Here is a 23,326-nt window from a genome sequence, read left to right on the forward strand (position 1 = left end):
TGGAGGAACCGGAGAGAAAGGAGGAGGGAGCGGGTCTGCCACCTCTTCTCTATTCTGAACATGTGAGTGTGTGTCTCAGACCTCCACCTGAAGAGAGCGAGACCTCAGCGAAAAAACAGTAGGTAGGTGTAACATTATCAGCCAAAACCATGTAGTTTTTGACCGGCAAGTGAGATGCTGGCTTCAATATAATGTTATGAAAATGATTTTGAACCGGTGCCATAGCGGATGGGGCTGCATGGCGCGACACCAAAAATAAAAACCAAGTGACCGACAGAATGTTCCGTCGCTTGTCATGGGTGCTTAGGACAAAAACTTTGATTAACATAGAAACGTTTAACATTTATTGCGTGTCGTTTGGCGTCTGGTTAGGACACAATGTGACTGTGGCTGCCTTCAGCCTCCCCTATCTCTATGTTTGATTAAGTACTTCGGTTCAAAACAAATAAGGCTGGGCATAGAAATGCATGTATTCTTTGACTACATACTCTACAGACATGTTTTGCAAGTTCTGTTATCTGGTTTATCTGCAGCTGTGTTGTGTTTTCTGTTGTTAATATCACTGGTGGTCCTGTTGAAGCGAAAGAAAACAAGTTTTCACTTAAACGCATATAACTGCTGCTCTTGTGCAGTCTCATGAATGCACACAGGACAGCAACGGTTGGTCAATAGTTTCACTAAATAATACATCTGATTTAGGTTTGTTTCTCACCAAACATTATCGTATGCTTTCAGAAGAAAACATGAGTAAGATACAATAATTTATTAACATTTTTTCACAATTTATACCTTTGTGTTAAGAAAAAGAAAGTCATAAGGGTTTATAACAACACAGGGGTGAGTAAACAATGGCTGAATTTTCATTTTTGCATGAACTATCCCTTTAAGGGTCCATTCAACACTCACTCTCAATGGAATTCAGATGACCTCAGAGCAATAATCAGCTGATCGGAATCAAAATACTTAATGTATATCAACCATAGGCATTGCTAGGGCTTCAGCCCCCCTAAAAATTTTACTTTGCAAACAGCGCCCAAGTGTTTCAAAAAGCGTCAGTCGCAACGCTGCACTTGTTTGAAACGCGAGACTGCTTTGGCGGCGTTTCCTACCTGTAAAGACTGACTAAATCACGAGCCATTAACATTGGAGTGCAGGCTGTGAAGGAGCATATCATTGGTTTGACTCACTGAAAGAATACTCTCCATTTCCTAATTCACTTCGTGAACGAGCTAGGATTAGCAACAGCGTCTCTTTTGACTGATTGAAGGAGTGGAGGAGGGATGTCGCTCGTTTAGTTCGGTAATCTCATTTAACAAGGAAAGAAAGGGGCTGAATGAAGATATCAGGACGTAAATTAAAACTCATAATTACATTTAGGCTAATGATGTTGCCTTTTGTTGTATACCATGATGGTCATGCACAGCAGATCACAAAATGATATGCTTTGTTGTCATTTGCAGGGGAAATGCTTATGATGCTTAAACATTCTGCTGAAGTCTCTTAGTAGACAGGCAGATTTTAATAAATTATAATTAGACTTGTTTAGGTCGTGAAGGAGGTGCTTTATCAATGTTTTAATGACGTACATTTGTTGCCACCTACTGGCGTAAACGTGTAATTTACAAAAATGGTTACTGAATGAATAAGTGAACAAATCTGAATTAATTGTATTATATATATATATATATATATATATATATATATATATATATATATATATATATATATTATCAGGGTTAGTCATTTTCAATGAATATCTCTTTTCAGTGTTAATTTCTCTTTTGAAATAATTCAAAAGACTCAAGTCACGAGTTAATGACATACAGAGAAACATCATCTGGAGTTAATTCAGTCCACTAAATAATGACCCAACTAAAAATAACATTTACTGTAATACTAGGTTTTTGTGGAATTTGATATAACTTTAATATATAGAAAATGCAAATAATTGATTTTCTATAATAAACTATTTAAAAAATAATACATTGAAAATAAAATAAAAATATTTGAATGGTTCTTTAAACGGTTTCATTTTTTTAAATAACTTTATAAGTGTTTATTATAGAAAATGAAAATATTTGTAATTAATATTAGTTGAATGTCTTGAATGATGTAAAAAAAAAAAAAAAAAGAAAAAAGAAAGAAAGAAAAGAAAACAACAACACTATCTATGCTAAAGAGTGAAACACATTAAATATGCACATCTAAGTGTCATTGGGGGCTGAGCCCCCCTAAGATTGAAATCCTAGAATCGCCCTTGATTATCAACCATTTACATTTGATGTATCCAGAGACCCAAATCAACCTTAAAAGTACCGTAAAAGTAAGTGTATGCCTAGTACTCAAGAATATTCTTACCTTCAATGTAAAGCGACATGGTGCTTACAGTCTGTCTTCTAAAGTCTAAAAAAATCCAGTTTGGTTTAATATTACAACAACAGTAATCGCGTTTTTTTCGAATCCAGTTTCCAGGTATAAGAGCCTTATTGGTGCTGATAGTAATAATAATAATAATTGAACAGGTCAGCTTATCGATTCTTCTCTCATCCTGTTCAAGAACGCTTTTCTCTGGCGTTCATGCGCTTTTAAATAAACCATCACGCTCTCTCTTTCTCTCCTCCCACTACTCTGTCGAGTAACATGCAGTGCGAATAAACGGCTGTCTCGTCGACCTTTACTCGACCGTGCAGTAATTGCTTTGAGCAGAAGGTGTGTAATTAAAAAAAACAAAAAAACAAAACAAAACAAATGAAAGTAATGATCTGTGCGTGAGTCTCTCGCTGTAGAAACTGCAGTTGTGCTGCTCAGCCCCTTTCTGCCCAAGCATCCCTGGACGTAGCTTGCAGAACGGGGCGGGGCAACATATTGGGCGTGGCTACACGTGTCGCTCCGCCCATAACTTACTCTCATTGGCTTGGTCATCTATTGGCGTACATGATAGGAGATACGTTTTTAAAATAGTGTAGACCGATAATTTTTATTATAGTGCTGTGGCTCGTAAGTAATATGAAATCGTGTTGTACCTCATGGTTCATTGCAAACATATGTAGTAGGAGTCTGACTGAGCAGCCTGTTGTTGTTTCAGTCGTGTTGAAAGCGGAGGGCACAATTACTAATCCTACTATGGCGAAGATTCAACTCTAATGCGGTCGTAGTCAGTGCTGAAATAATTAGGAAAGATAATTTTGATTTTAGTGCTATGACTCGTAAGTGACTTTGTGTTGTATCTCACCTGTCATTTCAAACAAATGTAGTAGGACTGAGTTGCATGGACTGATGAACAAACTGTGTTGATGTGTCTGCTGTCATTCAAATCTGTAAATCAAAAAGTTGTGCAATTTCACAAAGCCTTCATTATAACGCTTGGTTAGAGAAATTAATTATTAATTAAATTAATTATAAAATATGTAATAAATAATAATAATAATAATAATAATATCAAAATAGAGTGCAAATGAAAATTCATTCATTGACAAAGTTAGCTTTATGAACGCAGTCCTTATCTGTTCGATCTATTGATTACTCTGCATTTTAGGAATTTAGTCGTTTTAATTTACGCCCTCAACAATAGCAAACAAGAGGCTGATGAACTGATGAAAATTGTTATACCATTCTTGAGATAGTTGCGGTGCTTTCGCTCGTGTTCTGTATTGATTCGTATTAATTTCTTTGAAGGATTGTAAATGATTATCTCTCCTCCTCGCTCCAAGAATATGTGCTTTGTTATCTCGTCGGCCTAAAAATTACTTTTTAATTGACATGCACACAGAAACCAACACCAGTCAATAAGTAGTCCGTTACAGCTGAAAATAAGGAATATTGCATGAGGCATACAGGCTAAAACTGTTAATACTGTACTGACGTACCGGTGCATGAGCACCAAACCCAAAAACACATATACATGATTTTCAGTTGGCATTTGTTTAGGAACATTTTCACGTCAGTTTCAGCCTTTCTAAATCCCGATTTGTTCCTTAATTTTAACGTATGATAAAATCCATGAAATTTAGGAGTGAATATCACATACAAGTAATCAAATGGTTTGGCTCAACTATTCAACATCTCTCAAACAATGATAACACACCAGCAACGACGACCACATCTGCTATCATGTATGTCTATGAAAGATGAACGAGCCAATGAGACTATTATGGGCGGAGCGACACGTTTAGCTCCGCCTCATTCTGAAGGCTGTAGCCAGGTCCTTCTCTTTCGGCCCGTCATTATTCAACACGTCACATTGTAGTCGAGTCCCACTTCCTCGATCACGTCTTCACATTACCATAATTCCGTACTATGCATTTTAAAATGATATGATATGTTATGGTATAAGTTTATGTCCGCTTTCGAGAAGATACAACCGAAAAGCTTGTATTCAATGAAATTCAATGTTGATGGCTGCAATGGTTTCATTTGACATGGACAGTGCGTGTAACTGCACTAATGGTCGGTCACTCAATACAAACTATTACTATTTTCGCCTTTATTTCGCTAGGACAGAGCAGAGGCGTTCTTCACTGCCGTGCATAACCAAAAAGCACAAGCTTGACGTTCTCTCATTGCACCGAAAAAGAAAAATGTCGCTTGTAAACACCCACCTAGGAGTTAGTAATTTAAAAGCACGACAGAGGAAGTAATTGCATGGCGTCAAAGTTTTAATATTGCGATGCGCATGTGAAAGTAAACAAGAAATGTCTTACTCTGAAGGCTGAAGGATGCTGTCGGTGCGCCGCTGAAGGTGGTTCCGGTAATAGCGACGTGCTTTCCTCTCTGGCCAACCAACTTTCTTCTCTCAGAAACAGTGCAGGACCACCAAACACTGCGGAAGTGATTCCATAAAAATATTATCTGGAAATATCCTTAGCAACATGACAGGTTAAAGTCCAGTTGCTTAGAAACCAAAACTACATACCAAATTTTCGTTCGTCGTTTTTTATTTGAGATCATTAGTCATTATTTAGCCTACATTAGTGAGATTTACATCACTCTCTTTAAATGAATAAATTAGAAGTGGTACACATATTTTAGCACATTACTAAACACTATAACAGAACGTTGATTTCTGTTCATTTCTGATGTAAACAAATGACAAACATTACTAGCACTAGCAGTGCACGAGATTGAATTTCCCAAAAAAGCTGGAGTCCGAAAAACGTGAAGCATTTCTCATTGGCTGACTCCAGTCTGCTCCCTGATGGGACTTATTGCCACGTCTGCATCCACAGTCGCCACACCAATACCCTTGCAGCATATCTCCTGACCTCCCTTCACAGTGCATGTTATGTTTTGCAAGATGGTATTAGAATTGCTAATAATAGTTAGGTCAAACATCTAAACATGAAAAATAATGACCATACAGTGAGTGTGCTGCAAAATGATGAAAGGAGTTTTTCCACAACAAATGACATCAGTTTCTGTAATAAAGGAGACGAGTGCAAGGATGAATTTTAATATCTTGGTTTTATTACTGGATTCTGCCATAGCACTTTTATTGACACATGAAACATTCCTCCATAAATATCAGCAAACTCTTGTCAGACATGTAACAGTTGCATAATGACACAGAATGGTCTAAATCATATACTCGGAGTCCTTTCCAGGCTTTGGCCCTCTTTTATTCAGGTCCTCTACAAGTTGGACTGGAAAGGGCAGTATAGATACGGTCTTGTTTTAGACTATTTTTGAGAAGGGTACAGCTGTAGGCATAACTCCAAAAAGGGGCGTGAACTACAAATCAGCATTAAAAATATAGGGAGCCCCTAACCTTACCCCTTTCCCTAACCTTAACCCTTTTGGAGTTGGCACAACCGCCCTTTAGAGTAACCCCACCCCCTTTTCGAGTAACCCTGTCCTCTTTGAGATTCCGTCCCCATTTGGAGGTCTCTGGCCTGAAATTATACCTACTTGCTATTTTTTGTGTCCTTACATGAGAGCTGTACACAATGTGGAGGATCAAGAACAGGAAGGAAAACAAACAGGAAGGAAAAGTCCTTGCGGCACAGTGAGAACAAGATCTGAATTCAAAATTTTCAGTCAGCATTCTGGATTTAACCGAGCTTAGCTCTCTGGGCAATAATTTAGGAATTCAAGTCCAGAAAGTTCTAGAAGTTGTTTTACAGAGTTTCAAGGAGGAAACAAAGATGGAGTGTTTTACAGCCGTGCTTCTGGAGTTTTCTGGGTATCTAAGTGTGGTGTAGATGGTTGGGTTTCTTGTCAAACACCCAGGAAAGAGACAGCGGTGTCTCTTTCCTCCACTAATTCCGCTGCTGTTGCATCCATCTTTGCTCTTGAGAAGTCATTGATGGGCAACCCATCAACAATCTTCCAGGTCTTATCCTGAAGACGAGCAGACAAAAATAAATGTTGAGAACATAAGATGTTACACGGATCACAGTCAGTATCTATTTCGTACAAAACATCAATAGTGGCTAAAACTTCTACTCTAGTTCACAACATGATAAAGTAATTTGTTCACACCAGGATACTGAGTGAATGAAGTCATGGGGTGGAGGTTATAAATCAGGGCTGGATTTTGGTTTAAGTTTCTGGACAAACCTTGATCGTAACAGGGAATGAGTAAATTAGGTCCTCTGGTACTCCGTAAGAGTTTCCATTGGAATAGACACCCATTGAGGTAAACTCACCCTACAAAAACAAACACAATTGTGGTTAAGAAAAATGTGGCCTTCTTATAAAAACCTAGTGTCAGTCCAAACATCATACTCCAAAAAAGTCTCATGTTTGCTTAGAGGTGGAGAAAACACTTGTGGGTAAATTATGTACTTGTGTATGTCTACACTGCTCACATTGCTCCCCACTGAACATTTCACGAAGCTAGACTGTTTTAATGGATGGTTAGGTCATATTTTTCCTCCCAGTTTCATCTGATTTACTGACTTATTACTTCCCATAATCTAAAATACTTTCTATTAGGCTGACATGAATTTTAGGCTAAACATTTTGTCCAACACTGGCTGACACAACATTTTAGAGCAGAAAATCATAAAGGCTTTTTGCACTGTGTTGATGCAATAAAATATCTTTAGCGGACACAATGGAAATATTAACCAATGGGTCCCCCATTGTCAACCACTTCTGAAGGACCCATACAAAGCTGACCTCAGGAGTGCCAGTCCAAATGTCTCTCATGTGGTCACAGATGGCCTTGGCAGCTGACATGGCACTAGAGAGCTTCCTGGCCTTAATGACTGCAGCACCACGCTGCTGCACTGTCTGAGAGAAAGAGACAATTTTTTTATTTTTGTAATTTCACTGCAACCAGAAGTCATGTTCATCCAATGTTTCTGCTAAATAAAAATACAAAAATTATCAATCACTATGTTACTGAATGGAAATCTACTGTGAAGGGCTTCTTATAGAACAACTGTCCATACAATAAACATAACTTTGATAATATCTCAATCAGTACTGAAAACATTTCAACATGTTGCTACATTGTACTGATTTGCACTAACAAACAGTATACTACTCATAGTGACATAGTACACATTGCTTACACATACAAGAGTACACTGCAGGAGAATAACTGTTAAAGCCATCAATGTTAAAGTTTCAATATTAAAATTCTTTAAATTGCAGCAGAGACAACTATAAGTGAGCATTTTGTGAGTTGATTTCCCCCAAAATCTGTTTGTCCAACCACTGAAAGATGGGGGAGAGTGTTGGGAAACCTGTTTGAAAATAGTTATTTTTGCAATTGCATTTGGTAGTGCTAGTGTAAATTACACAATTCACTTTTAAACAAAGGCATGCATTCTTGAACCCTTTAGTGTGGATCAATAAACAGGCTAACAGTGACCTCTACAGGAAGAATGCAGCAAAGCAGAAAGCACTTACAGAAATGAACTCTCCCTTCAGCCAGGCATCGTCTTTCACTGCATCGAAGGCAGTCACGTCCTTCCCCTGCACATTCACCATGCAGTGATGGACGTCTGGGTACTGTGTAGAGGAGTGATTTCCCCAGATGATCACATTCTTCACACTGCTTGCAGAAATGCCACAATGCATTGCCACCTAGAGGACACATTGTGCAGTGTGGAACTTTAGGCATAAATTTAATCATGTTATTACGGTCATTATTAATTTCACCTTTTTGTATTAAGACTTGGGTCTTTGTCAGTGTTCCCACAGTTTGACCTTTCAAGTCATTCATCACAAATGGATAAAGATTTTTTAGAAATAATTTTATAGAGGTTGTTTGATAATTAGAGTTTTTAATTAATACATTTAAACAATTATACTTTAGAGTACAAATGTCTTTAACAGACAGACTGATGTTATCAAGGTTTACTCTACACAAGCACTCACAAAGAGCAATATCTAGTGGATGAAATGTTTCAGAAAAAATAAGAAAAATGTATATTCACTTCAAAAAATTCCAGGACTTTTCCATTACTTTTTAACATTGTATTTCCATGACGTTTCCAGACTTGGAAATCAAAACTTCAAAATTCCCTGATATTTCCAGGTTTTCCTATAACCATGGGAACCTTGTTTAGTGTCATAACTGATGGAGATCAATTCATTGTTGGTTCATACTTATTTGAGTGATTTCATGCTGTTGTAAAACTGAATCTGAAACAGCCATGAGGAGCTTCGTTAAGGTGCACCATCCCGCACAGGGGTGTTCTTACCTGAGAACAAGCCCTGTTGTGATCCAGACGTGTCAAACAGGAGAAATTCTCCTTGGGGATGGAAGGGGCGGATTTGGCCGCAATCAGACAGTTGGTGTTAGCTGGGTTACCAACAACCAGAACCTGTATAGTAAAATGTGAGGGTCAAATATTTTAAAGGAATATTCCAGGTTCAAAACAAGTTAAGCTTAATCAACATCATTTGTGGCATAATGTTGATTACCACAAAAAATAATTTCCACCCGTCCCTACTTTTCTTTAAAAAAAAGCAAAAACATTGAGGTTACATTGAGGCACTTACAATAGAAGTGAATTCAGCCAATTTTTGGAGGTTTTAAAAGGCAGAAATGTGAAGCTTATAATTTTATAACAGCACTTAAATTTATTTTTCTGTTAAAACGTATGTAGTATTTTAACTTTAAAATAGTTTAAATCATTTTTTTCCCAGTCATTTTAGGGTTTGTTAACGTTACATCATCGTGGCAACGAAGTTGTAAAATTGGATATAACTACACAGAAAAGGTTAGTAAGTGATTCTATCACACTAAAATCATGTTAACACACATATTGTTTACGTCTTGTGGCTATAATTTTTAAATAAGAGTATTTTAACAGAGAATTGTTGGTGCCAGATGGGCTGGTTTGATATTTCTGTAACTGCTGATCTCCTGGGATTTTCACGCACAACAGTCTTTAAATTTACTCAGAATGGTGCTAAAAACAAAAAACAAAGTGAGCGGCAGTTCTGTAGACAGAAATGCCTTGTTGTTGAGAGAGGTCAACAGAGAATGGCCAGACTGGTTCAAACTGACAAAGTCTATGGTAACTCAGTTAACCGCTCAGTACAATTGTGGGTAGAAGAAGAATGCAATTCTGAGATGCGGGTTGGTGCTGTATTGGCGGCACAAGGGGGACCTACACAATATTAGGCAGGTGGTTTTAATGTTGTGGCTGATCGGTGTGTGTATATATATATATATATATATATATATATATATATACACATACATACATACACACACACACAGTTTAAGTCTGAAGTTTACATACACCTAAGCCAAATACATTTAAACTCAGTTTTTCACAATTCCTGACATTTAAGCGTAGAAAACATTCCCTGTCTTAGGTCAGTTAGGATCACTACTTTATTTTAAGAATGTGAAATGTCAGAATAATAGTAGAGAGAATGATTTATTTCAGCTTTTATTTCTTTCATCATGTAGGGCTTTACTGGTTGTTTATATCAGTGTTACTATCAGAAATAATAATAATTTCTTTAGTTATTAATTAATATTTAAATGAATTAATTGAATCTAACTCATTAAAACCTCATATGGGGCTCCAGTAAATGTAGTGCGTTACGTTTAGGAGCGAGTTTGGTTATTAGCAATAATTAATAATTATCAAAGATAATTATTAATTATTAAAATCAATAGAACATTGATGAGAATCAATGTTAGCTTTTTTAATCCTTTAAATCAACAATTATCAAAGATAATCTTTAATTGTTAACATCGATGAAACATTAATTAAAATTAACACTAGCTTATTGATCATTCAAATTCAACAATCATCAAAGATAATTATCAATTATCAAAAATCAATAGAATATTAATAAGGATTAACATTGACAGGGCACCACCCTGGAATCAGGGACTAATAACCAGACAGTATAACAGTCTCAATATTAGATTGTTTTCTTAGGAAAATCGACATCTGAAGAATATCGATTTTCGGGAAAAAAAACAATGAATGAAGGTTTGAATCCGAGCACTGACATCCCGTCAGCATGACACAGGCGTATGCAAAACAAACCAAAACACTTCTCTTTGTAATATAAACAAAGTTTATTTATGCAGTAATATCAATTAATAATTAATACAATGCAGTCAATAAACTTCCGACTTACAACTACAAACTAAACAGTGATATGATTAGATATGGAAATCAAAATAATCCTATAACACATGAGGGTGTGTGTGTGTGTGTGTGTGTGTGTGTGTGTAAGGAGGGACGTGCACAAAATGGCGGACGTGACTCTCGTGGAGAGTATGTCACGCGAGACTTCTGGCCAGGGAATGTGGGCGGAGAGAAACCAGTCAATGGCGTCTACCAGTTACCGCGTGTATCCACTTGTTCGACAGCTTAGGGACAAAGCTGAGCTTTAGCACGAAGCTATCTATGAGCCAAAAATGTGTGCCAGAATGTTTGTGAGAGGTCGCGTGTGTGTGGTTAGTACAAGAGAGAAAGAGAGAATAAAGTGATGGCCCTAAAGCCAATTTCGCGATCGTGGGAGAGAAAGCAGCTGTTAGTTTATCACTCAGAGACGCGTGGACGGCTCGTAAACAGTCCCGTGTTCTTTGATTCTTTAATGGATAAACTCAGTTTGCCGGTCTCACCCGCGATGGCGGAAATGCATAACAGCCCACTGTGGTTGGACCACAATTCAACAAATCTCATTTGTGATAATTAATACCCTGAGTATTAATAATGAGCGGACATGGCGGTCCGTAAACTGTACAAGCAAACCTTGAAACACAAGAATAACACACTGTAATATTCTATCTCTGCCCAGACGTAAACCTCTTACTTGAATCGTATGAGGACATAGGATGTGTGTTTATCCGTCCTTTAACTCCGACCCGGTTCCTTGAGGCTCGGGTGATGACAGGAGGCCAGTTCCTCACTCTGTTGGCGGGCACGGCTGCTGATTCTTGGTGGACTGGCGGAGAACTCAGAAATGTCGACTTGATTGAAGATGGAAGAGAAATCTTTAATCTCTTTACTTCTGCAGGCAAACGGATGAAGATGCGGATTGCTCGGCGGTCTCCTTCGGATCCGTTAGAGTGTTCGGTTGAACACAGAGTAATCTCAACTCATCCAGCGAGATGGAGATTGTATGGCCACGGTTTCAAGTCGGATGTTACTTCCTTGTGCCACGAGGTTGCACTTGAGAGCGGCGATGAGCTGCGTCTATACCCTGCAAGCAAAGTTGCTGGAAGCAAATCCCGGAAGCATTTCAGAGGTATTTCTACTCCTGATGATGTCATGGTTTGAGGGACGTTCTGTTGTGTGTCTCATCCAATAGGAGTTGAGAGTTCGATCCTTTAGTGAGCAAGGCTTCATGGGATTTGTAGTCTGTTTTGGACTCCCTTTGTTTGATTATGGCACGATGTTTATTAGTAAGATTTATGACTTGGTATGTGGGGGCCTGAGTTAGGTTTTACGACTGTGTTAGGCCTGCCTTTGTCTTCTATCTGAATACATGAGGCCCAACAATCACATTCCCAGTAGGTCAGAAGTTTACATACACTTTGTTATTATTTGGTAGCATTGCCTTTACATTTTTTGTACTTGGTTCAGACATTTTGGGTAGCCTTCCACAAGCTTCTCACAATAAGTTGCTGGAATTTTGGCCCATTCCTCCAGACAGAACTGGTGTCACTGAGTCAGGTTTGTAGGACTCCTTGCCCGCACACGCTTTTTCAGTTCTGCCCACAAATTTTCTATCGGATTGAGGTCAGGGCTTTGTGATGGCCACTCCAATACCTTGACTTTGTTGTCCTTAAGACATTTTGCCACAACTTTGGAGGTATGCTTGGGGTCATTGTCCATTTGAAAGACCCATTTGCGACTGAGCTTTAACTTCCTAGCTGATGTCTTGAGGTGTTGCGTCAGTATATCCAAATATCTTTCCTTCCTCATGATGCCATCTATTTTGTGTAGTGCACCAGTCCCTCCTACAGCAAAGCACCCCCACAACATGATGCTGCCACCCCCATGTTACAAGGTTGGGATGGTGTTCTTCGGCTTGCAAGCCTCAACCTTTTTTCCTCCAAACATAACGATGGCCATTATGGCCACTTGCAAACTGTATTCTGGCTTTTTTATGGCAGTTTTGGAGCAGTGACTTCTTTCTGGCCGAGCAGCATTTCAGGTTATGTCAATATAGGACTCGTTTTACTGTAGATATTGACACTTGTCCACCTGTTTCCTCCAGCATCTTCGCAAGGTCCTTTGTTGTTGTTGTTCTGGGATTGATTTGCACTTTTCGCACCAAACTATGTTTATCTCTAGGAGACAGAATGGGTCTCCTTCCTGAGCGGTATGATGGCTGCATGATCCCATGGTGTATATACATGCATACTATTGTTTGTACAGATGAACATGGTACCTTCAGGCGTTTGGAAATTGCTCCCAAGGATGAACAAGACTTGTGGAGGTCCACCATTTTTATTCTGAGGTCTTGGCTGATTTCTTTAGGTTTTACAATAATGTCAAGCAAAGAGGCACTGAGTTTGAAGGTAGGTCTTAAAATACATCCACAGGTACACCTCCAATTCCATACACCTCCTATCAGAAGCTAATTGGCTAACTGTCTAAAGGTTTGACATCATTTTCTGGAATTTTCCAAGCTGCTTAAAGGCACAGTTAACTTAGTGTATGTAAACTTCTGACCCACTGGAATTGTGATATAGTCAATTAAAAGTGAAACAATCTGTCTGTAAACAATTGTTGGAAAAATTACTTGTGTCATGCACGAAGTAGATGTCCTAAACGACTTGCCAAAACTATAGTTTGCTAATATGAAATTTGTGGAGTGGTTAAAAAATTAGTTTTAATGACTTCAACTTAAGTGCATGGAAACTTCTGTCTTCAACTTTAAATATATCATGCCTTCTGCAACAGAATATTCTAGCCCCACGTCGATAAAACTAAAGGCCTGTTAATCACCTTTACTGTCTTCTTGGCATACTTGTCAAGCGCCACCCCCTGGGCCTTAAAGATGGCAACATTGGCCTTCAGCAAGTCCTTCCTCTCCATGCCGTCTCTCCTTGGCATGGACCCCACTAGGATGGCAGCATCCAAATCTTTGAATGCAACATCCTCTTTATCAGTAGGGATGACCTCTGGAACACACAGGAACAGACAGTGGTATCAGAATAAACAACATATAGTAACATCAAGGAGTCACAGGAAAACACACAAGTATCTAATTGTTTTTAAAAGAAAGCCAGAGAGCCTGAAAGAACCTGCATGCTATGAAAGACATTTGAATTAATTCAGTTAAAATATAATACGTATTGAACATAACACTGTAGATGTATAATCAAAAAGTTTTATATGAAAACCTATGCAAGCCATTAGAGAATATTCAAATAACTATCTCTTAAAAGGAATATGCCATGTTCAATACAAGTTAAGCTCAATCGACAGCATCTGTGGCATAATGTTGATTACCACAAAAAAATTAATTTTGATTTGTCCATCCTTTTCTTAAAAAAAAAGCAACAATCTGGGTTCCAGTGAGGCTCTTACAATGGCAGTGAATGGGGCCAATCCATAAACGTTAAAATATGATTTTAGTGTGATAAAATCGCCTACTAACCTTTTCTGTGTAAAGTTATAGCCAATTTTACAACTTTGTTGCAATGATGATTAAATGTCAGCAACCCCTAAACAGACTGTAAAAATGAAGATTTAAACAACTTTACAGCTCAAATAATACATATGTTAATAATACAATTTTTCAGGAAAAGGAGGGACGAGTCAAAATTATATTTTTTGGTTATCAACATTATGCCACAAATGCTGTCGATTGAGCTTAACTTGTATTGAACCTGGAACATTCCTTTAATAGAGGTGAATCTCAATCTCAAAACCTCAAAAACTTGTCTGGGGCATACTTCACCCCAAAATACAAAAAACAAAACAAAATTTTTATTTTTTTAAATATATACAGTTGTGCTCAAAAGTTTGCATACCCTGGCAGAAATTGTACAATTTTGGCATTGATTTTGAAAATATTTAAGAATAGTGATCATATGAAGCCATTTATTATCACATTGTTGTTTGGCTCCTTTTTAAATCATAATGATAACAGAAATCACCCAAATGGCCCTGATCAAAAGTTTACATACCCTTGAATGTTTGGCCTTGTTACAGACACAAGGTGACACACACAGGTTTAAATGGCAATTAAAGGTTAATTTCCCACACCTGTGGCTTTTTAAATTGCAATTAGTGTCTGTGTATAAATATTCAAAGAGTTTGTTAGCTCTCACGTGGATGCACTGAGCAGGCTAGATACTGAACCATGGGGAGCAGAAAAGAACTGTCAAAAGACCTGCATAACAAGGTAATGGAACTTTATAAAGATGGAAAAGGATATAAAAAGATATCCAAAGCCTTGAAAATGCCAGTCAGTACTGTTCAATCACTTATTAAGAAGTGGGAAATTCGGGGATCTCTTGATACCAAGCCAAGGTCAGGTAGACCAAGAAAGATTTCAGCCACAACTGCCAGAAGAATTGTTCAGGATACAAAGAAAAACCCACAGGTAACCTCAGGAGAAATACAGGCTGCTCTGGAAAAAGACGGTGTGGTTGTTTCAAGGAGCACAATACGTCGATACTTGAACAAAAATGAGCTGCATGGTCGAGTTGCCAGAAAGAAGCCAATGCCACAAAAAAGCCTGGTTACAATATGCCCGACAACACCTTGACACACCTCACAGTTTCTGGCACACTGTAATTTGGAGTGACGAGAACAAAATAGAGCTTTATGGTCACAACCATAAGCGCTATGTTTGGAGAGGGGTCAACAAGTATTGTGCTCCTTGAAACAACCACACCGTCTTTTTCCAGAGCAGCCTGTATTTCTCCTGAGGTTACCTGTGGGTTTGGTTTTTTACATCAGTATATATATATATATATATATATATATATATATATATATATATATATATATATATTAATTAGCAAGTAAATGAAGCATACTTTCAAAACTATTAATATTTTTTGCATTGTGACATTATGTCGCTATGTCGCTAGTCAAAAAAATCAATGTAATTTTTTTAATGTAAAATGAAAATGAAATGTCCTGTGGTTTTTCATGATATTCACCCACACTGAGTGGGCCTCCTGAACTTCCTGTTGGTGGTTCTGTATGGTCAACCTACCCATACCACTCTCTGATGGGAACCACAATCCTAAGTTTAGCTGCCCTGTCAATCGGGGATCATACAGGCAGCCAATCAGACTGCACAAATGACGAGAGGCCAGAGCAATGCAAACACAGGCCATTAAGACTTCAGGATTGGCACAAAGACTAGAGAATACAGGGCCTCATGACACTCACAGTACTGTTCAAAGAGGCATCCCATTCTGATTGTGTTTACCTCTCAAAAGTGGGAGAGCACAGTCCTGCAGCTCCATAACGACACCATCCAGGACTGGCAACATGGGCGTGATGTCCAACAGAACCATAATGAGAGGCTGAAAAAGTGAGAAAGAGGGAGAGTAAGCATTACATTTACATTGTAGTACATTTGACCTGCACCTGTGTTAGTAATCTCATCAGCTGTTGGGAGTCAAGACACATAAGGTGCCTTTTCCTGGAATTAGTCAAACAGCATCCTCAATGATGCAACAGCATTTAATGGGATGTGATGGGACATTGCATAAGCCAAACCCTGCCTGTACCTGATCTTTGCCGAAGACATCTCCCTTGGCAATGCTGTAAAGAAGGGAATAGGCGATCTGCCCTGCAGCGCCAGTGATCAGTACTCTAATAGGCTCTGCCTATAGTACAAAAGAGGAGTAATAAACAAAGATAGTAAGCAAGTAGAAAAAAATTTAACCAACAACTGGGTCACTACCAGGACAGAGGAGCTCACAAGGCTCACCATGTTAGAACATATAAATAGGACTGTCCTGGCAAACACTACAAGACCTCAGAATGACATGGTGTTCGAGATATTTTTAAACTAGGTGACTTTTCCTTATTTTTACAATCAATGAACTTACTTTCACCACTGTAGATACTAACATTTAATGCAAATGCCCCCTGAAGTGTGGCTTTAACACAGGTTAAAGAGCACTTAAAGTTATACCTGAAGATCAAGTTCATTGCAATATGTCATTAACTATCTGATATAAGGAATATCACATATAAACATAGGTACCATTAAAACAGGTACTTATGATCAGGATTATGCAAATCTCAGGCAAGCATAGCACCTCATTATACATATTAAAGATAACTACAAGTTTATATTTTAATTGGCTTAAACTTCTGCTTACATTGTCATAACCTAGACTCACTGTCCACTAACATGACCATACGAACGTACAATTTCATATAAATATAGCAAAGTAGTTTGTTTTTCCTACCATTTTCAGCTGCTTCTGAATGACAGCGGCTCTCTCCCTACTCGGGTAATTTGAAGGTCACCCCTATTTCCCTCACGAGGCAACAAGTTGCCGCTGCAACTTCGTTTTAAGGGGCTGAAGGGAAATGTAGTTTTTAGTGGCCATACAGGCGTTCATTTAAATTAGATAAAAACTACATTTCCTCTAAGCCACTATCCTAAATCACAAACTGGCAGATCGGTAATGCTGCGTTCAATTTAAGTCGGACTTGGGATATTCCTACTTGATATCTCCAAACTCTGACCAAAAATGCATTCCATTGCCAGATGCTCGGAACGAAATATTCCTTATATTTCCTAGCAACCCAATTCAGAAACAATCTGCAACACTAGCATTTGTGCTACAGGTGTACGATTATCTAAAGAGAGTATAATTTACCATGTTTTGAACACCTGCTACTCTGCTGACGTTTGTTAAACACGCTTTAATATCATGTAATGTAGGAACGTTTTCGATATTATTTAATAAAAGTGAATGTTTATCACTTATGTTGTACATCTTCCTGTGTGCCACATGATTGTGTGACGTCACGCACATTCGTCTCGGCGAAATCGGAGTTTAAAATTTCCGCACGACTTTCCAAGTTGGATTACCTTGAAGCACCATGTAAATACAATGGTATATGGTAATCACATATCAACATGGTAATCACATAGTAACATGGTATTCTTTTAAGTACTTTGAAGCACCATGCAAATACAGAATGGTACATAAATATGGTAACTGTATATCAAAGTACCATCAGAAATCACATTGTTATTACCCAGATGTGCTCTCTCTCTCTCTCTCTCTCTCTCTCTCTCTCTCTCCACCACACACACACACACACACACACACACACACACACACACACACACACTCACAATAAATTTGGCCTCTGATGAAATATCCTCTAATTCTGTGTCTAGCTGCTGTATTTCTGTATTGTATAGAGGAATGTATAGATGAATAGTGTATTGTAAGTACGCATAGTTTTCATACAGGAATGTGCAAATGAAATTATTTTTAAATGGGTATGGGTTTGTAGAGTTAGTAGTCTAAATCAGAAAAATAAAATGTAAAAATAGTGATTTTTCATATTGAACACGTGTTTGTAGAGGTAGTAGTATAAATATGAAAAATAAAATGTAAAAATAGTGACTAAATGTTGAACGCATGGGTTTTTATAAGTAGCATGTCTAAATATGAATTTACATTGTTGTTGTTGTTTTACGTTCACATGGTACGTATTGCACCTACTGTATACTTGTATACTGTATTGCACTAAACTGTAATATACTGTACCAAGGCTTTGATAAACGTCATGTGAATACACCTTTTAGGTGCTTTGTCTATGACAGCATGCTTCGTGCATCTGCAGTTGAAAAAAAATATGAAGTAGCTTAAATGTAGCAAGCTACTTTTGACTTGTAGTGTAACTTGCTACTTTCTCTGAAGTGTAGCTTTTAGCTTAACTTAACTAATTTTTCTGTTGAGTAGTTTGTAGTTTAGCTTGCTACATTTTTTGAGTAGTGTTTTGAATTCAAAGTTGGAGACAAATAGTCACAAATGTGTAAAATGATGTTCAAATAACGACAGACACAAACTTGTATTACATATTTACTTTTGTACTTTAATTCACTTTCGCAGTGCAACCACAAATCGGCAGTTATAACCTCCCAGATTTACCACTGCAACTTAAAATGTTCCCGCCTTGACTTTTGCAACAACTTTTGCGAAAAACCTGTAGCAAAACTCACTTGTGCACTTGTAAATCAGTATGTGAGAGAGCAGACTACTGGTGCTGGGTGGCTGCGGGGCCAATGAAGACGTGACCAATCACAAGATCTGGAACAACTGATGCCTGGCCAATCAAAACGGATCATCTTAGAACGTGATGATGTCACACAACAGCGCCATTATTTAAATTTTTTATTAAAATGTTTAAAATAAACAAAGTCTGGTATTATGTTGTTGCTTAAGTGCTTAGACAGAAACATGTCTGATTTTTTTTTAAGTGACCAAATAGCAAACAGCAACAGTGAATATGTAAAAGATGAAAATATCAGCAAAACAATCAGCAAATTGGAAGGAAATGTGTTTCAAATGATGTTGTCTTCTATTGGTCATAAAATATTGTTAGTCTTGAGGGCGAGACTAAAGCAGTGTTCCATTCAAAGTCGGATATGGTATATTCCTCACAGCAAATTAAATTTACACTCCTCAGTGTACATATAATCCACACTACAGGAGTGTAAAATTAACAACTTGAGTATTACTTCCAAAAAATGCTCGTTATTTTCACATGAATAGGTAACTATATTAATCACGCTTGCTGACTATAGAAGATTAAATATCATGCCTTTATTATTTCATTATTATTATTTTAGTTAGTCGTTTTGCTTATATTTCTTCTTTCGATTTTGTAACTGATATTGCATTGTTGCAAATTAGCAAGCAAATGTTAAATCTAAAGAAGTCATACAGTACTTGTTTAGATGAATTGCAACGCTACTGTAATTATTGTAAGAAACGCACTTGTGAAATAAAGATAATATTGTGCACAGTGTGCTTTCTGTTTGAAATGAGACGCTGTTCGTATATTTATAAATTCAGAATAAAACTCAGGTAACTTTAAATGTCTTTTACATGACAGTAATTAATTTCTTAGTTCTAGTTTAAGGTCTGTTTAAACTGTTTTATCAACTCGTCCATGCTGATCAATCCTTAAAATTGAACATTAAGAAAGTATACCTTGACACCTTAAGAAAAAGATATATAATTTAAAACTTTAGAAATATAATTGCCTGATCACGATGACTTGCTTTAATCATGATTATTTGAGTTTACCATGGTAATGTGCACTTTAAATCCCAAAAACAAGCCTTGTGCTATATGAAGAATAATATTCTGAGTGTTTTACAGTTGGTTTCATGTCTCTAGGTCAAACGGTCATTGAGTTTAATGGAATTAGAATATTACAAACATTTACACTATTTATTTGAAAACATATAGAATGTAAATTCCACAAACAGAGCCTTGTGTCATGAAAGGGATATTTTTAAGAACATTTCATATTTGTTGTGATGTCATAATATCAAATGGTTAAATTGTTTAATTGATTTATAGGGCTAATAAAATTTATATGAAAAAAAAAAAAAAACTCCTTTTGTCAGCATCCTACCTCCTGTAGTTTGTCTCCATGCCTCTAGAGGTCCCATGTGTTCTCCTCTACCTTAGTTCTTCCTCGTGTGGCCTTGTTAGCGTTATCCAGCTCACCTGTGCCTTGTTTCCCCCAGTGTATTTAAGTTGTGTTTTTTTCCCTTGGTCCCTTATTTGGTTTTTGAGTCTCTGCCCTGTGTTTCCTGCCTTGTCTCGCTAAAGCCTCTCTAGCTACCCCAAGTAAGATATCCTGAGTTCCTTTCACTGATTGTAATTGTTCACTGGCTTTGTTTTCTCCCCTCGTGGAGTTTTATTTTCTCCTTTGGTTGTGCCCATTGTTTTTTGTTTATGTGATTTATACCTCGGTCCGAGAAGAACTTTTGTTGATTCATTTTTGCAAGGACTTTTTTTAATAAATCTACATCTCCCGGAATACTGCCTTAACTGTTTCATTTGGGTGTAATATTACCACTCCTGTGGTTCAGTGGTAGATCTCCCGGGTTCTAGCCTAGCCCGTGACACTTTTTTTTTAAATTCAGCTTTGTGCTAGGCAAAGAAAACCTATTCATGCATTTCCAAGTTGGTTTGGCTTGAAAATGTTATAGGCATGGAGAGTTTTATGGGCATTGTTGTGAATGTCAAACGAATGTCAAATATAAAACTAACTTTACCGCACTCAAATATTTACTGTACAATTTCTTAAATTCAAATCTACAAGCTCAAGTTTTGCAACAGATTTACCTCCATACTTTCGCCTGTGATTTTTACGCTTGCATATCAGCGTATTAATGATGGAGCGCATTAAAAACTTCAATAATACAACATTTATATTATCACGGAGTGACTATTTGCACTAGGTGTAAATACTTGCCACACCTTGTGGTTATTTGCACTGAAATAGTCTGGTAGAAACAAAGAAATTAAAGACAAACTGTTCCTTGAGTGTTACTCCAAAGGTTAGTGTGATAAAACAGTGTTGTTGTGATTTTTCCATGCGGATGATCTGGGTTCTAATCCACCTTTTGACCCAGTTTTTCCCATCCTGTTTCCTGTCTTAACTCTTAATATTTTTCTTTAATACTACTTATAATAAATAAAATGAATATAAATGTTGATTTCCTCGCAGTGATTTGGTCACGATGAAGGTCAGAGAGTTGAGGGAAAGGTTAGATTCGGGTACAATTAACCATGGTTTTACAATAGTAATATTGTAGTAGCCATGTTTTTTGGTGGAAGCCATAGTTTTTATGCAATTAACCATATTTGTTACTACAGTAATATGGTGTTAACATAGTAAACATGTTTTAGTGGTTACTATAAAATACCATGGTGGTACTATGGTTAATGTATTAAAACAATGGTTAATTTTTGTAAGAGAAGGTTAGAATTAGGTTTAGGGGTAGAGGTTGGTGTAGGGTGTCTGTGGGACTATAAATAAACACACTGCAGTGATGCCCTGTTAGTATTTAATTAGGGGTGGAAATAGTATCTGTCTAAGTCTATTTGCACTTGCATAATATGCATAATATAGTGTTGAAATAGGGGAAAACAACATGTGTGTTTATGAATGCTTTACTTAATCTTTTTGACAACATATAATGGCAGTCAGATTACTAGACCAGTATTTTCCACTTAATCATATTCAGAAAACCTTAATAGAGAAGACTTTCAATAAGATATTCTTGAAAATGTCTGAGCCTGCCTATATTTTATTTGTCTTTTATTCTCCCTCCTCTCTGTCTCTCTCAGGCTCTCTTACTCACACTTTGTATTGTGAGACTGGTGTTGTTTATAATACCTTGATTTTTGTGTGAAGGGTCATGATTAGGACCTGCTACTCTGCATTCTTTTATAAATGCATGTAGGCATAAAGAAAGAAATAATTTGTGTTCAAATAATGCAGTCAACTAGTTTTAGTTTAGTTTTGGTAATTTTGCAGCTGATAGTAGAGGACTGAATACAGAACATTTACATATTTTAAAAAATCAACTTCAACTATGTTAGGTTTATGACAAATACTAATTTATACATGGATCTCTCTTAAACACTTGGTTTAATGGTTTACACTGATATTTTTCAGTGAAAACAGAAAAATGCACGTTTGCACTGCGCTTTGAGCTAATCTCACATACTCAAACTATTGATAAATGTATCTATGTATCAGATTGCTTCTGAAAACACATTTAACCTTTAAATCAAACAACTCTTGCTCTTAAACATGACGGAAGTGTCAAACAAGTGAACACAGTTTTGAAGTATTTTAACAGAACTGAAATTCTAGAATAATTCAGACCTGCTTCAACAGACCTCCCATGCCTTAAACTGTGCAAGATATTGGTCAACTCTCAAAGACAAATATTGATGATGTGAAATACAAAAACAAAAAAACAGTACAAATCTGTTAAATTAAATTATTAATAACAGAAGGAGCAACATTTAATCAGAATCACTGCTATATATTTGTTTATTGGGGTGTCTATTATTATGAAGTGAAATGTATTATCAAGCATTTTTGCAATAGAAATTATTTTGTTCAGTTGTTCTAGTTCAGATTTACATTAAAGCAAGTAACCTTTAATTTCCTTTTGTGCTATTATTATGTAATTACAGATGTAAACAAGCTGAATCATTTCAAGATTCTCTTTGTGGTAAAAAATAAATAATAATAATAATATCTCAGCTGTCATGTTTCAACCGCTGTCTCTGACTTAGTGTACCTCTATCACATCACGCTCTGGTGACTTTAGCCGTTTTTTCATACTTTTTTAAATGGGATGTTTTTCACAGGTTTTCTGGACATGCATTGTTCTTGCCATGTCAGTGGGAATGTTTGTTATTGTGTCTCACCCTCACGATGTACTTGTTGACGTGAGGGATATTCATAGTCTGTGCAGAGAGGGAAAATCAAAACAATACCTGTGAGGCTTCTGAGAACATCTGCACTCTTTGAACTCATCCAAGTATGCCTTAATATAAAGGGATGCATTGTGGGAGGCTTTTCCTCTTTTCATTGAGTGAACCGCTAGCTGAAGGGTGAAACAGGAAAAATAAGCCTGATCGTTGCAAAATATTGTGTGTGGGTGGAGGTGGGGATGGGGGTGGGGTGGGGTTGGGGCGGTTGATATAAACATGAAATTTGAGATGCTTTGGCATCCTTTTTTTTTTTTTTTTTTTAATTAGCATTTTTTATATTGATTCTTACAATAAATAAAGCAAAAATATAGAATCAATATTTAAGTCCCACAGCCACGCCCTGACCCTCATCAAACAGCCCTGTGGTCACACATGAGTATATACACAAAAAAAGCAAACAAACAC

At 37.1% G+C, this 23,326-nt stretch overlaps 2 protein-coding genes across 4 annotated transcripts in view; both read right to left on the bottom strand.

The window, feature by feature from the left end:
- The window catches only part of LOC127454816 (UTP--glucose-1-phosphate uridylyltransferase-like), a 47,634-nt gene extending 42,672 nt beyond the window's left edge, over window positions 1–4,962 (bottom strand). Inside the window, exons 1-2 of one of the 3 annotated variants that reach the window (XM_051722257.1) lie at window positions 4,913–4,962; window positions 4,701–4,819 (exon numbers count right to left, since the gene is read on the bottom strand). In XM_051722257.1, coding sequence (XP_051578217.1) covers window positions 4,701–4,819; window positions 4,913–4,947 — 154 coding nt within the window. In that variant the 5' untranslated portion in view covers window positions 4,948–4,962. Of the gene's footprint in view, window positions 1–2,358; window positions 2,811–3,232; window positions 3,316–4,700; window positions 4,820–4,912 lie in introns of those variants that run through there. The other 2 variants (XM_051722259.1, XM_051722258.1) reach the window with 2 other exon arrangements.
- A 479-nt stretch (window positions 4,963–5,441) lies between these two features.
- Window positions 5,442–16,935, bottom strand: LOC127454818 (malate dehydrogenase, cytoplasmic-like). The gene is made up of 9 exons (XM_051722264.1): window positions 16,829–16,935; window positions 16,139–16,237; window positions 15,835–15,931; window positions 13,389–13,564; window positions 8,655–8,777; window positions 7,858–8,034; window positions 7,120–7,233; window positions 6,556–6,645; window positions 5,442–6,336 (listed from the first exon to the last, which is right to left on the bottom strand). The coding sequence occupies exons 1-9, from the start codon at window positions 16,829–16,831 to the stop codon at window positions 6,214–6,216; spliced, it is 1,002 nt and encodes a 333-aa protein (XP_051578224.1). The 5' UTR covers window positions 16,832–16,935; the 3' UTR covers window positions 5,442–6,213.
- Between the last annotated feature and the right edge of the window lie 6,391 nt (window positions 16,936–23,326).

The sequence above is a fragment of the Myxocyprinus asiaticus genome, chromosome 17 (assembly GCF_019703515.2).
Source record: "Myxocyprinus asiaticus isolate MX2 ecotype Aquarium Trade chromosome 17, UBuf_Myxa_2, whole genome shotgun sequence".
Classification (NCBI taxonomy): domain Eukaryota; kingdom Metazoa; phylum Chordata; class Actinopteri; order Cypriniformes; family Catostomidae; genus Myxocyprinus; species Myxocyprinus asiaticus.

What these genes read in the sequence shown, in the direction of transcription:
- LOC127454818 (XM_051722264.1), bottom strand. An exon ending in ACAACAGGGCTTGTTCTCAG is followed by an intron (nt 8,035 to 8,654) that starts GTAAGAACACCC and finishes TGTGTCCTCTAG; the next exon opens with GTGGCAATGCATTGTGGCAT. An exon ending in TGAAGGGAGAGTTCATTTCT is followed by an intron (nt 7,234 to 7,857) that starts GTAAGTGCTTTC and finishes TCTTTCTCTCAG; the next exon opens with ACAGTGCAGCAGCGTGGTGC.